Source organism: Egretta garzetta, unplaced genomic scaffold (genome assembly GCF_000687185.1).
Source record: "Egretta garzetta isolate BGI_Z169 unplaced genomic scaffold, ASM68718v1 scaffold49, whole genome shotgun sequence".
Lineage (NCBI taxonomy): Eukaryota > Metazoa > Chordata > Aves > Pelecaniformes > Ardeidae > Egretta > Egretta garzetta.
In genome coordinates, this window is record NW_009260775.1 from 16,354 (window position 1) to 35,795 (window position 19,442).

At 37.1% G+C, this 19,442-nt stretch overlaps 1 protein-coding gene across 3 annotated transcripts in view; it reads right to left on the reverse strand.

The window, feature by feature from the left end:
• The window catches only part of OFD1 (OFD1 centriole and centriolar satellite protein), a 32,791-nt gene extending 13,355 nt beyond the window's left edge, over window positions 1-19,436 (reverse strand). For 2 of the 3 annotated variants that reach the window (XM_035901722.1, XM_035901721.1), the window contains exons 1-15: window positions 19,164-19,326; window positions 16,349-16,549; window positions 15,421-15,489; window positions 15,309-15,336; window positions 14,394-14,501; window positions 13,531-13,667; window positions 11,246-11,419; window positions 9,161-9,267; window positions 8,165-8,284; window positions 5,837-5,910; window positions 5,055-5,167; window positions 4,724-4,913; window positions 3,927-4,057; window positions 3,451-3,562; window positions 1,426-2,037 (exon numbers count right to left, since the gene is read on the reverse strand). In XM_035901722.1, the coding sequence (XP_035757615.1) occupies window positions 1,426-2,037; window positions 3,451-3,562; window positions 3,927-4,057; window positions 4,724-4,913; window positions 5,055-5,167; window positions 5,837-5,910; window positions 8,165-8,284; window positions 9,161-9,267; window positions 11,246-11,419; window positions 13,531-13,667; window positions 14,394-14,501; window positions 15,309-15,336; window positions 15,421-15,489; window positions 16,349-16,549; window positions 19,164-19,259 (2,272 nt within the window). In that variant the 5' untranslated portion in view covers window positions 19,260-19,326. Of the gene's footprint in view, window positions 1-1,425; window positions 2,038-3,450; window positions 3,563-3,926; window positions 4,058-4,723; window positions 4,914-5,054; window positions 5,168-5,836; window positions 5,911-8,164; window positions 8,285-9,160; window positions 9,268-11,245; window positions 11,420-13,530; window positions 13,668-14,393; window positions 14,502-15,308; window positions 15,337-15,420; window positions 15,490-16,348; window positions 16,550-19,163; window positions 19,327-19,416 lie in introns of those variants that run through there. The other variant, XM_009646332.2, reaches the window with a different exon arrangement.
• Between the last annotated feature and the right edge of the window lie 6 nt (window positions 19,437-19,442).

Sequence of the window (19,442 nt, forward strand, 5' to 3'; positions counted from 1 at the left end):
GCCAGCAAAAGATAATGCTTGAGGTCTCCCAGAGGCCATTCTCCATTAGAAAGTTAACCTGGAGGATTCATTTTCTACAGATTTGTTAAAATGGGTGATGAAACGAAGAAGAAACTCTTTGAAGATTTTATCCTCTGATCAACAGCTGTAAAGTTATCAGGGAAGCAAAACAGACAGACAGTATGACTAGAGAAACCTTGAGTTTCCTAGGAAACCAAGGTTAAAAAACAAACCCCCTGCATTAAAAAGGCTTTTAATCCAACTTGCAAAGTCCAGCACTTCACTTAAATTTTGCTTTGCAATCTTAATTTTCATTTCCTGTGCAGCTACACAGGTCTATTCATTACTAGGCTATGAATTACTACTTTTTCCACAAGATTTGATATTCACTCCATAAGCAGGTACTGTTGTTTTTCTTCTCTTTATTGACCAAATGTAATCGGTGCTCAAGAGAGAGGAAAAGCCATTATGAACACTCCAGTACCTGAAGTTCTTCCAGGCAGTTGCACAGAAGCACACCCTGTTCATGGTGTGCATCACACTGCAGAAGTCAGGATGCTTCAGACCAAGGTTGGCCATGGATTTTTATCTCCAGACAGCCCTTACGCCCACGCAACACAGACGAACACCCTCTAAGGAAGCTGAGCACTAACAGAACAGGACCCAGCAGTTACATCGTACTCATGTATCAGCAGCACCTGTTCATGGTGGGAACCCTCAGCACACCCACATCCAATCTTTTGCCAAACGACCTGTCAAATTTTCACATGTAGAACAAATGGGCCGTAACAGGACGTAGCACTTACCACATCTACCACCTTGGCATAACAGAAACTGCAGGGTAGGACAGGTAGCGCACCAGACATCTCAAGTGGTAATTTACTACAGCCTACTACTGTTTAGAAATTATCTAGGATGGAACTTTAAAAAGAACAAACAAAAGCAAATTTGGACCTTTCGGAATAGAAAACTCAATATAAGAGAAGCCAGATGAAGCAGTCTTCTGCTGCACACGTTAACTACAATAGCTAAATGAAAAGATGGGAAACACAGAGGGAGGGTTATTAAAACTAGGAAATTACAATTAATGTTGCAAAGTAGTTACACTTAATAGCAACTTTTGAATTAAACTCTGCATATCATGAAGTTACACCTGTAGTGAACTATATGGCATCATCTTCTCTTTAAAGCTACCTGAACTAAGTGCAGTATGTTTAGCTGCCCTCAGTGTACTTCTCCAGTACATGTTTCCATGAAGGAGCAATACTCCAAGCAGCTAACACGTTTTGTCTCTGACTTCTCCTGCCTCTTAGCAAACAACAAATGAGTGAAAGTCTATCACTGCTAAACCTTTCTCTTCCCATAGCACAAGAGGAACACTAAGTAAAACCCCAATACCCCACCACAGTAACAATCATGACTTACCATCTGAAATTTTCTTGTTACTGAGATCTCTTTCCAATTTGGACACAGGAGTAGAAGAAAGGCGTCTTGAAGAAGACGCTCCTCTGTGCGGTGGTGTTAAGGGATTTTTAAAGACATCGACCTGCCCAGTTCTTTTGATGTATTTTTCACCTCTCGGACTGCTCAGGGGGGAATGCTGGGAGCTGGGATTATCCTCTAGAAGATCATGCTCGGTAGTCAAGGGGGGTCTACTAATAGCACACTGTAGAAGTGAAGGGGACTGCACCTTTCTCGGTGTTCGGCTTGCAGCCGCACCCTGCATGACCCTGTGTTGGTAGTTCCTGTAGGCTTCTTCCAAATACTCTGCCTCTTTTTCTAGTTCTTTTATTCTAGCCCGGGTTTGCGCCATACACTCCAGGTCAGAATCCGGAGAAGCACTGCGTGGCTGTAACTGCTGGCGATAACCAACTCTTGGCACAGCATTTACCTTCATCACATCGGTCATAACCTGATTCTTCAGGAACGCGCTGTCCACATAAACATCGTGAGGTACAATTCTGTCCCCAGTGAAGTCAAGGACCGAGCGATCGACAAGCGAAGGCTTTGGATTCCGATACACTTCATTTTCCAGAGCTAAATGATAGCAAGAGAAAGTGAGTGACAGTAAAGAGTGAGAGAGGAAGACCAATAATGAAACAGAAACAGTAAAACATGGCATTTAAATTCCAATTTGACCACAATTATTTTAACATTGAATTGGCTTAAATTTTGAGAATTGAATGGGTTGATTTAGGTGTATTTTTAATGTAGCTGCATAGCTGCAAATTATCACTGACATTATTTTTTTAATATCTAATCCTTCTGTGTAAAACTACCTCTACGGTGTTATTTCTTAAATTATGTTTAAATAAATAAATAAAAAAGCATCATCACCTTGGACACATTATATACAATCATGCTGTTAAAGGGTGAGGGACACAGGGCAGGCCAGAAGCCTTAACAGTTTCCTTCTATTTAGATCAAAAAAGAAATTTGGAGAAAAACAACACAGCACATAGATCATGATGTTGGTCTCTAAAAATCTTCTCCAAAATTGTGAGTTAAATTGAATGTTTTGGGGCTGTCTGCCTCCTCACTTGCACTGGTATGCTTCAGCAAGCCCAAAAGACCAATCTATAGGGCTGTATCTTTCTCAGCAAAATGACAGCCTTGGTTTTACTTTATGTAAATAGTTCTTCAATGACATCCGTAACTCTGATGCAAAATAAAAGTCCATACAATACTTCCAGTCATTTAATTAAAATGATAAAAAATATATTTGCTATTTTGACACTAAGAAATTTGCAATTCCAAACGGTACCGATACTTGTACCATGTATGAAAATGTACATATCAGTCTAGTGAATAAAGTATTGTATATATTGAACTAAGGTGCAACACATGCTGTATGTAATGAATAATCATTGCAGAATTCAATTCCAAACTTTTATTTATCAGACCTGATATTAGCAATTTGACAGATAGGCATCTTTAGAACTAAATTTCTTCAGCAGACTGAATTGCTTTACACAAGTGCCTCTCTCTTTCTAATGCCCATTCAAGATGCATATGTTATTAGCCTTGCCAACAACAGTTTGAAAGTTAGATCTAAGTTTGTGAAGTACAATTTCAAATTGATTGCTCTTATTATGAACACTCAAGAATCAAAATGCATTAAAAAACAGCTTGCCTCCTGGAAAATGGTGATGTTATCACCAAACATTAATGTCTTCATACTGAGGAAAAACAAAAAATAAAAACATGCACGTATTCAGTGAGGAGTCTTTTCACTTCCTCCTATATGTTTGTTTTTTGAAAGGAAGAGAAGTTGTAATCAGTCTACTTTTTAAATTGGGCTTTTAAATAGATTTTCACGTTAAACTTGTAATCTGCTCACTGGTGGTATTTTAGTTCTACACAACTGCAGCTTTTTTAAGCTTCTGGGAAGTCTTACACTGGTTAGGTAAGTGAACTTCATAAAGGACGGCTCTGGTGTAAAATACAAACCTGCCTGTGTTTGTTGCACTTGCAGTTTCAATTCTTCAACCTGCAAATTTAACTTTCTGACAGTAGCTTCAGAGTCAAACAGCTGGGTCTTTAACTGGGCACAACGTTCAACCTATAGGATATCAAGAGAAAACAAAACCCAGCATAATTCAAACAAAAAGAACAAACTCAAGTGGCTGAATACCTGTTTCTAAAAGTTTTTCAGGTCCAGTCAAACCATATACATACAGTATCCTACTGAAAGTCAGTGCTGACAACTTATTGGCTTGGAAAGATTTACTTTGGTTATGTTGGGGTTTTTTTTAGTCTTTTTCTGGTGTTGTTTTGCTTTCTTTGGAGTTGTTTACATAAAAACAAGCAGAATACAAGCAATCCCTGTAACTACATGCTAAAGGGCCTGCACAGGTACATAGATAAACATGAACAAGATGACAGGAAGAAGAAAGGATTCAAATTATTTAGAAAGAGTAATTTACCTCACTTTGTAGCTGCTTTTCCAAAATCTGCCTGTGACTTTCAAATTCATCCAGCGCCAGCTTCCTAGAGTGTTCCACTCTTCTCAGCTCCACTTGGCAGGCCAGGTGCTCTGCTGAAGGCTGGGACAGCTCTACCCAGGAAGAGAAACACTAGACACTCAGCCCTAGAATAATGAGCATGCACTTTTTGACATGATACCCCTTCAAATGTAAAGCTGATTTGTTTTTAGGAACATAACAAGGCTTTGTTTGAATAAAGTACTTAGGGATTTTTTTTTTCTTCCTTTTACAAAGGACTGAAATTTTTGTTGGCGTACTCATTGAAGAACTAGACCCAGACTGCCCTATTCTGGAAGAAAAATACATATCCCTACCTTATGTAACTGGGTGCACATCTGTAGTCTCCCATAATCTCAAACGCACATTAAAAATACTTGGCATTTTATAACTATAGTCAGGCAAGGACTTGAAAATAATAATGTAATGGTCTTTTACCATTATTAACCATATTAATGCTATGGTTGGAAATACTGCTCTGCTTTTTTCAAAGGGTAAAAGGTATATTCTCCATATCATTATAGCTACTGCTTAACTCAGGATTTCTATTATACAGGCCTATTAAAGAAAATAAACTTATAATGTCAAGGGCTGTTTCATTTTACACAAACATTAGTTGGGGTTTAATGCAAACTACCAGTAAACATAATACAAAGATGTATTTTAATGAAAAAATTATTTCTAAACAAATATTTATAGGGAAACATAAACAAGAAAATTATTAAATCATTCACACTGACTGTCTCGAAGATGCTGGTTCTCACTGCGAGTCTCATCCAACTGTTGCCTAAGTAGTTTATTCTGCACTTGGAGCTCCAATTTCTCCTCCTTTAGCAAAGGGTAGTCTGATACCTCTTGCAGTTTTTCTGTCAACAACTGGTTCTGTTTATTTACCAACAGAACCTGGGCCTTCACTGACTCTAAATCCAGCTGCAGACAAAGAATAGTTTAGAAGCTTATGAACTGCTGTACTACTTAACAATTATTTTTATTACACATTTTCTTTTTTTTTAATGTACCTCAAATGCACTAATGAGAATACAGCTTCTTTAAATTCACGTTTACAATTACCTCAAGCTGTTTTGTGCGTGATATAGCTTGCTTGAGTTCCTCCTTTTTTGAATTAACAGCAATGGCTTCTTCATGCAAAAGCATAGCTTTCTCTGCAGGCAGGATTACAGATGCTGAATTAAAATTAGTAGAGTATTACAGTAAAAAACCGTATCAGCACAAAACAGTTTAAGCTGCTAAGCCCAACATTCAATTTAATTCAAGACATAAAAATGACTGAATGTCATACACCTTCAAAATTAGGTAAATCACACTGTATGTATTTATACATATGTATACATATACTCCTTTACAATTAAGTAAATCAAATTCATATGCACATGATATATCAGTTCTTTCACATGTCCCCAACTTAAAAGTCCAAATATATTATCTGTCCCAGCTCTCTTCCTCAGGCTCCAATTAAACATCTTGTGTATAATAAATGTAGAAACTGGCAACCATTCAAGGGTATGGTACCAGACTGTACCAGAGTTCAATTAGAGAATGAATAAGCTAGCAGGACTTCAGAAGGAGATGGGAAACTGAAAAAGCAAAATGCTTTGCAGCCTCAGTACAAAGCAGCAGCTCACAGTTCCCACTGTGTTCTGAACAGCAAGGAGTTGCTGATGTGTCACAGGATCCTGCTACACGTTTTCAAAAATCTGTTTTGATGTCTCTTCTGTCACTTATACCACTGTTACTGAACACCTGTGGCTGTTTAGTACGAACAGTGTTTTGATACCTGTTAGTAAAAGCTCTAGAGATAAATAGCTACTTTAGTCATCTCAGAGACACAGTACCTTTATTTTTTTTTTCATCTTCAGTAACTTTATTGGTTCTGGCAATGTATTCTTCTTTTAATTCAAGCTGGTATCTAGAAGTAAAAAGAATTATGTATTCTCAAAGTAGGTGTGCACGCACATGCACGTGCATTTGTGTAAACTGCAGTCTTTCCCAGACTAAACTACAACCACACAATTATGTATTGACAAAACTAGTTACTGCAGAGCCACTGGAACGGTTGGAAAGCGCCCTGCCAATCACCTTGTTCAACACCCTGCTCAAAAAGCAAGACTACTGCCAGCTCTAGATTAGGTCAGCTGTGGCTCTTTTTAGTCAACTCCTGAAACCTCAAAGGATGTATACTCCACCACCTCCCTGCATGACCTGTGCCAATGCTGCACTACCCTCCCAGTAATTTTTTATTTTCCCCATGCCCAAGCTGAACCTCCCAAGCCACAGGTTATGGCCCCTGCCATATGAACTCAGAGGTCATGTCTGGTAGTCCCCTAACTATCTTGACAGACCTTTACTAGGCCCTCTCCAGTTTCTTCAGGACTTCCTTGAACTGAGGAGTCCAAACCTGGGCATGGTATTCCTAGCACAGCCTCCACCAGTACCTGAAGGGGATAGTAACTTCCCTCGGTCTGTTGGCCATGGTTGCCACTAACATGCTGTTTGCCAGAGCGTGCTGCTGGCTCACAGTCAACCTGGCATTCGCCGTAACTCCCATGTCCTCTTTAGAAATACAGCTATTCGGTCAATTCCTTTTCCCCATTTATGCTACTTTATAGGGATATTCTGCCCTGAGCATAGAGCTTTGCAATTCTCCTTGTTAAAATTCCTAAGATTTATGTTGACATGATCCCCAAGTTTATCGAAGTTTGTCTGAACTGAAACTCTGCCATTTGTTGTGGAAGCCATTCCCCTTAATTAAACCTCCTGTTCAAAGTTGTTGAAGATGCCCTGTGTTAACATCCAGATCACGGATGAAGGTGTTATTTTCAGATATTGCCATATCCATCCTCCTGCATTTTTGCAAATGGTCCAGACCACTCAGATCCTTCTCCCAATTATGGCACTTAATGTTTACTGTCGAAATAAAAAAGGATTCCTTTTCTAACAAGTATCATTATTTCTATACAATAAATAGTAGCTCTTTGCTACTTTTCATCAAGGATTCGGGACAAAAGGACATGGATTTTACCTGTCTAAGCATTTTCAACATGTCTAAAATACTTTGTATGCTGATAAAATAAGCTAAGCAGCAGTTCATCCTTAAAATAATTTGCTTCTCCTCATAAACCAGAAGCCCTTTACAAGCATTATTTGCAACTAGGTGTTATGCACTATGTAAAATAAGATACTAAGTTGGGTCAATTAGTTGCATTTAACTGTTCTTTGAAAAACCCTTCACATCTACTCAGTTTTGGCTGAGGCATCATTCTTATCAAAACGTACTCTTTACATCTTTCCTTTGTAATTTAAATAAAGACGTATTAACACAGGTAATACTCATTGTTCACCGGCTTGCGATAAGAAGTCACAATACATCAGTCATTTGGTTTAACTGCCTAACTGGAAGACCGGTTCATGCCATCAAACACACATGAGAGCACCTGCCTGCACTGAAGCATCAAGTAACCCTTCAAGTGACCAAAGCACTCCAAGAAAGTACAATGGCAAAGTTAGGATATACCCACTGCAACACCTCAAAAGCAGTCACAGATGATGTTTTTCATTTTCAAAGAGCATTTCTAAGCAAATTGTTTTGAAACCATGCTCAAGCGGATGGTAGTCAGTAAGAGAGGGTGATCTATAACAGAGAATCCCTCTACAAAAATGGGGAGGGGTTAAGGTAAGACCCAATCTCTCTGTTCAATGGGTTAGTGTGCCTCTCACCCTTTTTGCAAGGAACCTATAACATCTCCTTAATGCCAATTTCCCATCCATGCCCCTTCTACGTTCATAAAATGCTCAGTTCTTTTAATTGTGGTCAAAGGAAGTCACTAATACTGCTTCACATCCTCCTATCTAAACATACAATTTAATGTCACATCTCTTTCCCAGATAACAACACAGAATTAAAACTGCAATAATATAATCTATAATCTAAAGATAATTACTTTCAATAGCAAGCTTTTTCTGAACATGACAGAACAATTTGTCTCACCAGCAAAGAGCCAAGCAGTAATGTAAAGAATTCAAGCGGATTAAAACAAAAACATGCGTGCACATTTTTAAAGTCCTTGCTTTGTTATACTTTTCAAAAGAAATCTTATAGAATTTATTATTCTGTTTTCATAAGAAGTAGTGTGTGTCCTATTAGAGACAAAAGAAAAATTTACTTTAAGAGTTCCGTCTTAAGCTTTTGGTCATACGTCTCCTCTATGTTCTTTACAGCAAGCTCCCGACGTCGAAGTGCATCATCAACAGCTTTATTTTTCTCTTCCTGAAGTTTCTGAGTGCTGAAATATCCATAAGTATACAGACAAAAGCCAAAACTTTAGGTTTGTTGGGTTTTTTTTTAAATAACATCTAGAGACATCAAAGGGTAACGTGTTTACTTGAAACAATGTAGCAATTTAAAATTATGATCAGAATCTGTCATTGTAATTCATTAAGAACAAGAAGATGTGACACAAACTAAATTTGCCCTACTTAAAATCCAGTACCAATCAATCATGCAGCTATCCCAGGTTAGCCCTAGCTCATCTTCCCACACCAGAAAGCCTTCAGAGGAGACAGTGCTGGGCATGGTACTCTATCAGCACCCTCTGCTGGCTTGTTAAAAAAAAAACAAACCAACATGTTTTTGTTAGCGAGATACTCATTCTGCTATAAAAAGCAGATGTCAAAGTAATGACATTAATTAGTATTGAGAACCTGGCCAAAAATGGTTTAGTTATTTTTTTTTTTATTTAACCAAAGAAAATTGATCTTACTAGGAACAAGTTAAAAAAAAAAAAACAAACACAACACAAAACAGGACTAAAGAAGCAAAATATCATACACATGCCTTATGAGTGTTAGGATTACATACTGTGTTGTTTGGTTTTGGTTTTCTTTTTTGAATTTAAGCACTTCAAAGCAAACGTCTTGTTCCTTGCCTCCAAAGCGATACTGCACTGTTTTGGTTGGATAAGGAACAATGCAAAAAACCCCATACTGATTTTTGGATGGGGTATCTCTGCTAGTATAGACAGTACACAATACTGCTCAAAATACAAAACAGCTTATGGGATATAGAATCTATTTCAACAGCAGCAACAACTTGCAACCTGCTTTCCAGAAGCAGGACAAACAACATCATTTAGCATTGCATATGCCCTTCAGCAACTTACACTTCAAATGCCTCAATTCTTTGCTTCAGTTCCGCCTCTCTGGTCCTTATGACTTCAATATCTTTCAGTAGACTTTGTCTCTGAGCGTAGACTTCCTTTGCTTCTATCTGAATCACAGAATATTATTTCTAGCTTTACTTCACACTTTATACAGCATCTATTATGTAACATGTTCAAACTTTCCAAGGATCTTCTTCAGTAATTGGTCTTACTCCACATAAATACTATTCATATAGTCATAATTTGAAATAATATACAGAATTACTTTTTTATACTCCTTCTTCTTCTGTTCTCAGTAAAAATGGTTCAGATGGCTACTTGTAAACACTTCACTTTTAATAAATGGCACTGATTAAAACTTATGTAAAAGCAAAAATTGTTTTAAAACACTTACAGAATAAACACAAACATCTGAATTTTTTAATAAACAAGTTTTGTAGGTTCTTTGCAAAAACAAAATTGAAAAAATGAAATTGAAAAAACAAATGTCAAAAGCCCCTCATCAAACGTGATTTAAAACTGAAACTGAGTCAACTAGCAGTCTTTCAGTTTTTCAGTTTAACTTACAGAAATCAAACAGATTTTAAAGGTTATCCTCCAAGTGATGAACTTGCTAATACCAAAAGTCACATATCTTCTTATTAATAAAATATAGCTTTTCTCATTCTTAAGCACACAAGGCATTATTTCTCTCCAAAGAAATAATAAGTGCCTAAGAAGAAAAAAAATTATTATTTTGCCCCATGGGTGCTCATATCAAGTTTGCAAATCATGTGCACTTGATGGTGCTGAAAGACTTAGCTGCTGTTCCCAGCGCAAAAAAAACAGAGCGGTTTGTCAGCCATACTTCCTGGGCATAAAGTTATCTTAGTAAAGCGTTAAATGGCCTCCTACCTTTAATGCAAATATACTTCAGCTCAGTAGAGCTGCTGGCCTCTGTTAAATAAGTCCCCAGGTAAACGAAGCATATACTTTTCAGTGAGTGCGGGAGCTGACATGAGCAACCAAACATCCATACATAATGCTTGACAGATATGCTGATCTAGCCATCCTTTTTTTTTTTTTTCTTTTTTTTTTAATTACTGAATTAATTCCTTGCCCACAGAAGAAAATTGATAGCATAAAATAGATGGTTTTCTTGTAAGCTTTGAATGACATAACGTAGAGTAGTGATAAAATGTTTAATTTTCAGATTGGAAGGAGGTCCATAGTAGAGACCTGTATTTTTTAACCAACATCATGTGGTCTCAGGGAGGGGAAAAAACCACCACCAACAACAAAACCCAAAACAAAACAAAAAAACCCCACCAGACCAGAAAGGTGGTTAGCATCTGTGGATAACTAAATTATTTAGATAAGAAGGTCTACTGCAGACAGCAGAGGGGTGGCTAGGCAAACAGGCAACAGAACACCAAGCAAACTATTATTGCAAAAACTGAAAGGTAATAGAGATTGGGAGAAGCAATCTAGAACTGTATATAAATTACTATGTGCTGCAGTAACTGTTACTACTATGGCAAAACACTAGGAGTTAACAGCCCAAAGGATTAATTCATCAACAAAAAAAGTATTCAAAGAAACGAAGCAAGATGTTAATTTATAGTAAAGGCAATGGCTATTAATAATATTCAACATGTAAAGACATACAGAAATGGCATATCCGTACCATACAGACTATATATTGCATTTGCAATTGAAGGAATTTATACTATAACTAAAAACTATGTTCTGGAAACAGAAAAGTGAAAAGTCATATCAACTTCCTGTTAAAAAAAAAAATCTCAATTATCTGAGTTCAGCAAAGATTTTAAAACAGATTAAAAAGTATTTATTACGTTTAAATCCTTCAATCCTAGTTTGCAGAACAGTTCATTTTCCAGTCAGCTCTTAGATATTTACCCATACTCATTCTTGTGGTTGCTAAAAGTGTTCCCCTATTCATAAGAACAAAAGTAAATTCAAAGTATTTGTTAATAAGCCAAGTAATATCTGTAGGTAAATCCCCCAAAGATAAAAGAACAGTTTAATCAACTTGCTGAATCACTTTGTACTAGATTAAGAAAAAAAAAATATTCGGAACTTTACCTCTTGTTGTTTTTGAAGCCTCTCAATAGCATTCTTTTCACGAGAAATCAAGGCTTCAGACTTTGCTTGATGTGTCCTCTCTAACTCATGACGTAGCTCAGCAATTTCTTTCTGGGTCTGCACCTTCTCCTCCATTTTAATCTTTGCTATTTCAACTTCTTTAAAATGTTCTAGCTTTTACATACAGGAGGAAGAGAGCGTTAAGTAGGGCCACCTTCAAATCGACAAAGACAATCCCTCCTCAGACAATTCTAAATTTCACTTAGAAATTCCTGGTAGGAAATACATGATAGTTCGATGAAATATTACTGTGATAAAGGTATCTTAGCAGCACACAGTATTTACATGTCTCGCATAGTTTTCATGCGTTTATCTGGCATCCCAAAGCAGATCTTATACAAAACTAATAGCTTTAGACAAGAGCAAAACAGAGGCATATGAAGAAAAACACACTACAGGAGCAACAGTCTGCTCGCAATTAAGGAATGGCCACAGTCCTGAATTCCTCCTCTGACACTGTCTCTATTCTTGCCTCTTTCCCAGAGAATCACTTTTGACTGGTGATGCAAGAAATGGCAGAAGCAGACCCATCCTGAATCACTCAGGAACAACAGAAATTCATCTGGACACAAAAAAAGTGCTGAACATGTAAAAAAAAAAAAAAGCAGAACATGTAACTCCACATAAAGAGGGTTACAGAAACACAGGTCCTGACTCACAGACTTCTTAGCACAACTGAAAAAAAAGTAAATGCTTACGAACAGGAAAGTATGCATCTTGCAACTGCACAGAAGAATTGTAGGGCACATGCCTCCATACAATGTGTGAAGTGCAATATATGCAAGAACAAACAGGGTTAGAAAGAATTATACTAAAAATTTGGAAGAAAACGGAAAGCAAGCATACAAGAAAAAAAAAATGTAAGAAAAAATGAGCAAAAGAATAAAAAGAGGATAGAAAAATTGTGAGACTGGAGAAAACAAGGAGGCTAGAGAGAGGGAAAAGCACAGTAGGAATTCACGTCTGTGGGCATAAATTTTGTGAAAAATTAAAGAAACTGTGAGACAGTACAGCATCACTTGTACATACATAAACTGGATTAGAAATGCCTTACAATAATTCATGCCACATTGCTAAGGAATCCATGTAAAGTTATTTGAATTTAGAAGTGATTTATATCTGGTCAAGATTCCAATTTCCTTTGTTGCAACTGCTTTGCTTAAACTGAGACAGACTTAACAACACACAAATTAGCATGTTCTACATACTAAAGAGACAGTGCCTGTTGGGGAACGAAGACTAAATGAAAAATGAAGGTAAAACCCATTGGCAGTTTTAACTCTCCATCTTCCTACCTGTCTAGCTGAATAAATATGACTGAACTGATTTCCTCCAACGTTTTATAGGCAGATGACTGCCTTTAAAAGTGTGTCTTAACAATTCTAACCGATTATCAGATCATTTTTATATCCAAATAAACTATTGACCTTGACAGAAATTCATGGAAAAAACATATTTAAATGAACTACAGTTAAATTAATTTTTTCTATCCAAATAAACTGCTCAACTTGACAGAAACTTATGGGGAAAAAAAAAACTTATTTAAATGAACTGCAATATATTGTCTCTGCGCCATTTTTCAGGCATAAGGATTATTGACGGATTATGTGACAAAAAAAATCCCAATTTTATTCCCAAAATGAAGGAAAAGTCTCTCAAAGAGCTGTCTTCAATTATAGGAAGAAAAGAAACCCTCAGAAATCATTCAAAATATTGTCTGTTTCTGTGTAATATTTTGAAATATTACGCAAATTCTCATCAGTATTAAAAATTAACTCAACTATCTGTCAAGCTACACAGCAGCAATTCACACCTCTCAGTTGCTATGCATTACACTGAAATTCAAGCTTCAAAATCTTAATTGGGAAGGAAAATGAATAGTACGACTAAGCATAATAAACATTTCTCCATAAAACAATATAATCAAAGAGCAAATAAAATTTACCAAATTAAGACAATCAAAATAAGAAAAAGTTGTGTTACAAATTACCATCAGAATAGGAAGCTTAACATTCTGTGCACATTTAATAAAAAGGGGGAACAGAAAATATACACCTGCTGTATCATCGAATTAACAATTGATATTGGATTAAATTAGCCTTTTGTGTTTGTTGTAACTCATTATTAGATCTTTTCTTTCAATTTACCTTAAGAATTAAAAGTTTGTAACATGCAAAGTCAAAATTAGCAAATGTCTCCCTCAAATTCAATGACCAGACTTGTACCTTTTGACACATTTCTGCTTGAAGCTGCTTCTCTATTTCTTTTCTATATTCATGAAGTTTTACTTCTAACGATTCGTATTTCTGATGCTGGGGATAAAAGTCTGCAAACTGTTCATCGATCAGCTGAAGCTTCTCAGCTATAAAAAGAGCAACATATCCATCATAATTGAAAAACAGTCACCACAGTTATCCTAACAATGTTCCTGGAGGAACCCATCTCTCTGTAAGAAGTTCCTTAGTTTACCTAAGCAGCACTGTCACGGAAGGACCTGTGTGGTACAAAAGCAGAGGCAGCACAGAAATGCCATTTATCAGCTCTGGGCCACATAACATACACCTAGGAGGAGGCACATGGCTGCTTAGGCCCTATTTGTGGTATTACATAGTCATTCATCCTCTTCAGCATGGACAGACAAGAATTTTCTTCTGCATGCAACTTTTAGGGGGTTTGTATTACTAATAGCATGCATATTATAATTCAAGAAGTCCCAGTCTATGCCTAACTTTCACTGAAACACTATCACAGAAATAGAAGGCACGCATTTACAATTATGTTTTCCAGGACATATTTCAGCATATAACATTTGTAGTCCATCTAAGATGTTACAGCTCTTAGCTAAATGCCTAAGAAAACATCTGAGTGATTAAAAAATAAATATAAAAAAAAAAAAATCACAAAGCAAAAGTCCTGTTATTTTAAGAAGGGTTAGAAAACCAACATACTCATGATAGGTATGACCTTTACTTATTATTACTTCAGGCTGCATTTGAGTAAGCGATGAATGAGTAACATTCATACACTTTACTAATCCATACCAATATGAAAATATTTGGGGAGACTTGCTTGCAGAGGTTGCACTTACCAAGAGATTCTCTGTAAAGAGGCACTGAGGTTGTCTGAGTTTCTGTGTCATGAGTTTCCTTACTTAGATGATGCTCTGTAAGTCCGATTAAAATCTGTGTGAGAAAACCTACAAAGATCCAATATACTAGTTAGTTCTGACTTCATGCCAAAACTGAATTTTTGAGCCTGTATCTAAAGACGTCGTTTTCACTGTACAAGAAAACCTATTCGATTTAAAGGAAGAACTAAGTATTTAAGTAAAAATCAATACTAGTAAACTATTAAGATTTTTATTATAAGCCTATTCCAGTCCATCTCATTCCGCAAAAGCTGTCCTTTTGCAACTTTTCCTTTCATCCCTTTCTCTTTGTCTCTTTGATTTCCAAGGTCATTTGAGAGCAGATTATGACTACTGTAATTACAAGGTCATTAGGCAATAGGGGTTTCTGAAGATCAAAGTCCTTTAGGCTATATAATATAGCTAGGTTTCATCATGCAGACATAAGAATTATTTCTTATATAAAGCAATGAAAAGTCAATTAAAACTTTAACTATATTTTGAAGTACATTATGCAAGCTAATACGGTCCATTATAAACACAAACCAAAATCTGAGCTTGCCAAAGTTAGCATGAAAAGCTTCAAAACAGCATTACATTTAATACCTGATTACAGATTTTTTTCATATTTCTAATATTCAAGTCATTTATTTTGTAGGTGAATGTTAACACTTAATCCACACCACAAATAGGAGTTGGATAATCCTGAAACATAACATTCATCATCCTGATCTACTGCAAATTTCAAAATCTTACTGAATCCATATTATTCCATACCAACATACACTCAAGAAGTCTGAATTTCTATTGCTTGCATCTTAATAAAAATGAAGCTGACAGTTATCCTTATCTGCATCATGTATAAGCATCTTGTACCTTTATTTTCTTTCCGAGTTCCTGAAGTCTGTAAGAAATAAAAGATGTTTTAGCCAGTCTATTTCATTACAACTGTAATTTAAACTTGTTTTCAAAATCAAAGTAACTTTACCAGTGATTTGTAAAGACTGGATTTTGGATTGATCCTCATTAATTGAAGAAGATCTTGCATAGTCCACAGCTTTGGGGGGGGAAAAAAAAAAAAAAAAAAAAAGAGGTAAGTTAGAAAAGGTTAACTACTTTAAAAACACTTCAGATGAGTAACAGGCACTATTTTACAGTTGTAGAATGTTTTCCATTCGAGAAAGATCTGTTTATTGCCTTGTAAAACCATTTTCAGAGGCCTGTTCTAGTACTACGCTTACTTATCTCCATTACCTAAGACATATGGCAGCCAGCATGCAGTTTCATGACCAACTGAAGCTGTGAAAAAGAGAGTTTTCTTCCCTCCCCAACCTGGATAAATGCCCTTGCTACTTTCTTTGCCTCTTTTCTTGATTTATCATACAAATCAGATGAGCTCATTAATCCAAATGACAACTAACTACTCACCAAGCCAAAAAATTAATTTTCAGTTAGAAACAACTTCACCCTATCACACACTCACAGAGGAGAAACAAAGAGAGGGGGCAAGGACTGCCCTTTTCAGCTACAGCTTGTAGTCAGAACAGCTTAAACTGACCATGAACAACACTTTCAGGGAACCAAATGGCTTTAATCAGGATCAGTTCCCCACGTGGTCTGCCACGCAGCCTCACAAATGACCATCCCAGACTGCGGCTATGGGTGAAGGAAGTACGAGGTTTAAGAGGCTTGTGCTACGTCTTCCCAGAACAGCATCATTAGCTGGTTGCCAGTTTGAAGTATTCAAGCAAATAGCCTTGAATATTATAAGTCTTTTATGGAGATGATCAGAAGCCGTATTTGCATTTGTATGTCACTATCACAAAAGGGGATTTTTTCAATTCTGTTGGAATATAGCATCCCCCCAGAAAGCAAAGCTCCCAGAAGTCTTAGAAGAGGTGAGTTACTGAACTTACCTTCTTCTTCTCTAATCCACTTTCTGGGAAGAAAACAGAAAGTGAATACTCATAGCCACATCTCTGTAGATGATCTGCCACCAAACTGTTAGAAGCTGTGATCAAAAGTGAACTGTCATCATTTGCAACAGCCTGCGGCTGAAGTTCTCCACTTAAAATTGGGTGCATTAGTTCATGGATTAGCTGGTTTCGGAGCTGTGTCTGATACAGAAAAGATGTTATATCTCAGCTTAAATGTTATTCAATGACAGGTTTTATTTTTCAAAATTCACAGGGAGTCTCATTTTACTTGTACACTTCATATTACAACTTACATAACAGAAATGGGCAGACTAGCTTTGGCAAAATTTAGAAGAGTGCTTGGGACACCGTGCCTTTCTTCAAAACACTCTAATGGTGGCTACAGTGATCTTTGACTTGCCATCAAGATGTATCACATGTAGGATTGAAAAGAAGTATTGTTCTCAGTCAAGAACTCACATAAACTCCAGTCAAGTACCTCCAGCTTCACTTTTAGATCACTGCTTTCCTGTACTCCTTCTCTCTGGCTTAAATAAAGCCTGCCTGATGTGGCCTTAATTTCAGGTGTACTCTGAAAACTCACTAGTCCTCTTCTGAGTCTCATATCAAGAAGCTGCCGATGCAATCGCAAAAGCAGATGGGAAAATAAACAGGAAATTCAACGTTTTTAATATAAATTATTTTGTAGGGAAGCAAAAAGATAGTAATCAAAAAAGCCTACGGGCACTAATAATAATCAAATTGCATTTTTTAATTATTTATTTGCATTCTATGAGTTACAACAGAGAAAAAGTAACCTAAAATCAGAAAGTCTCCCTCCTGTAAAAGGAAGAAATAATAATTTTCATTACATAATTATACGAACTGTTTATAGCATACTAAAAGATCACAACAAAAATAGTGTTTTAACCTTTCAACAGCAGGCATGCAACAGTGACGAAGTTGATTAAAGAAATACTGTGTTACCAAAAATGGGATGAAATACCAAATGCTTACCAAAACTTAACACAGCTAGATCATCAGACCAGCCTTGTATTTTAGCTCAGCTTTCTACAGAAGTTAGACAATAGAGGGAAATTAAGACAACTGAAAAAATGGTTTTGCTTATTAATTTCTGAACTTGTCCAGTTTCAACCAACTTTGCCAGAGATGAGGTTGCCTCAAAAACAGCCAAGACCAACAACCTCTTATATGTCTCACAACAAAGTGCAGGTGGAAAACACGGGGCTAAATCCCTGACCCTACTACAGGAAAGGAAGGCAGACATGGGTTGTTACATGTTGGCCATTCCACATACCTGTAGCTCCAGATCCACCCTGCCTCTTAGCAGCAGTGACAGTCAGATAAGACCCTGACAAAGTTGAGAGTATTCTCATTAGAAGATACAAGAGTGCTTGCAGGAATCCATTAAAAACCCAACTCTATCAATTCTTCAGCTCAGAAAAGCTACAAAATCTTTAATACGATGTACAGTCTTCTAGACAAGGAAAAGAGAAGCAGGAAAATGAACTTAAATAACTAATAGTCTGTCAGGAGGCGTGCTAAGTCAAACCAGACAAGAAATGGTTCAAGCACTGCAAGCTTGGTATGGCAATCACTAAGAGAGAAACGAGCTGCTCTGAACAGGGAATTCTTGTCCATAAGCTTATCAGCGGTATTCTTAAAATACAGATCTTGATTATTTTTTTTTAACCACAATGAATTTGACAGAAAAAGCAGGAGCTAAAAACATTTGCTGGTGACATAAAGATGCGTCTAGAAGTATAAAAAGATGCCATAAAAAAATGCAATGAGATGATGTTTAAAGACTAGCAAAACAGAAACTGCATGAAATACAACATTTGACCATTGGCCATTGACCGGCCTGATATGAATTTCTGCTATAACACAAGAGATTTAGCGTTTGGAAAAAGCAAAGCAAGATGTGGATGTATTAATCAATGATCAGCACTAGAAATGTAACATGCCTCAAAAAGAGGTATGTGCAGCCTTCCACAGGCTTTCCCCATAACAATACGGAAGAATGAATACCTTTCTAAACTTTGTCTGGAAAACTCACAACAATCATGATCGACTTTCTTTAAAAAAAGGGGAAAGACTTGGAAGCGATGCAGAGGACTACTGAGATAACCAGCAATGAGACTACTGCACCTTGACTTGCTTAGCGCTGTAGAACAGAATGCTGAAGAAAAGGTGACTGCTGCTTATAAATTCATCAAGAGAAGCAAGAGCTACTTAAACTGAAGGATACTTTTAGCACAAGAAAAAAAGGCCAGAGCAACCATAAATAAACCCAGGCTACGAATCAGAACAAAGTTTCACTCCTGAACACAACTGTACTCTAAAACATTCTCCTTAATGAGCAGAGGAGAAAACAGCTCAAATAGTTTTCAAACAGATCTGGAATATTTCAGAGGAATTCCCATAGCATGTTTACTTACAATAAGTAACAAATTGACTCTGACCTAAGAGTTCCTTTCCAACCCTGTATTATCATTTATTCCTCTCTTCCCTGCTTGACTTTTTTCTCAAGCATGGGAATTTTCAAAGACCCAATACAGGCCTTCAACCTTCCTGAAAAAGACTCTGAGACTACATCCACAATAAACCCCACTTCTGTTTAGGAAGAACTCGTTTCTGAAAAATAAAAGCTGAATACGAAGTAAGCTGTGGCAAAAATAATACAGCTGGGGAGCACGGGAACACGTGTATTCGGCGTGAACTTTCACTGCTTTCAAGGTTAAGCAGCACAGCAGATCATGCGTAGCAAGCACCTGCTGAAAATAAAACACACCTTAAGTGTGTCCAGGACCCCTCGGTTCTTAAAAGTCTGGTAGAGCCTTTTCCGGAGTTCATCTTGGGACAGTGCCTCCCTTTCAACCGAAGCCATCCTGCCCTACAATACCGGGGGAGAAAAAAAAAATAAAAAAAATCGTTACTGACTCCCAGCTCGATCCTCGGCCGGCGAGACAGCGAGCGCCCAAACCGCCCCAGCCTCCCCCTCAGGCAGGCCCAGGCCTCGCCAGGGGCAGCCTCCCCCTACCCACAGGGAGGGCGACGGGCCCGGGCCCGG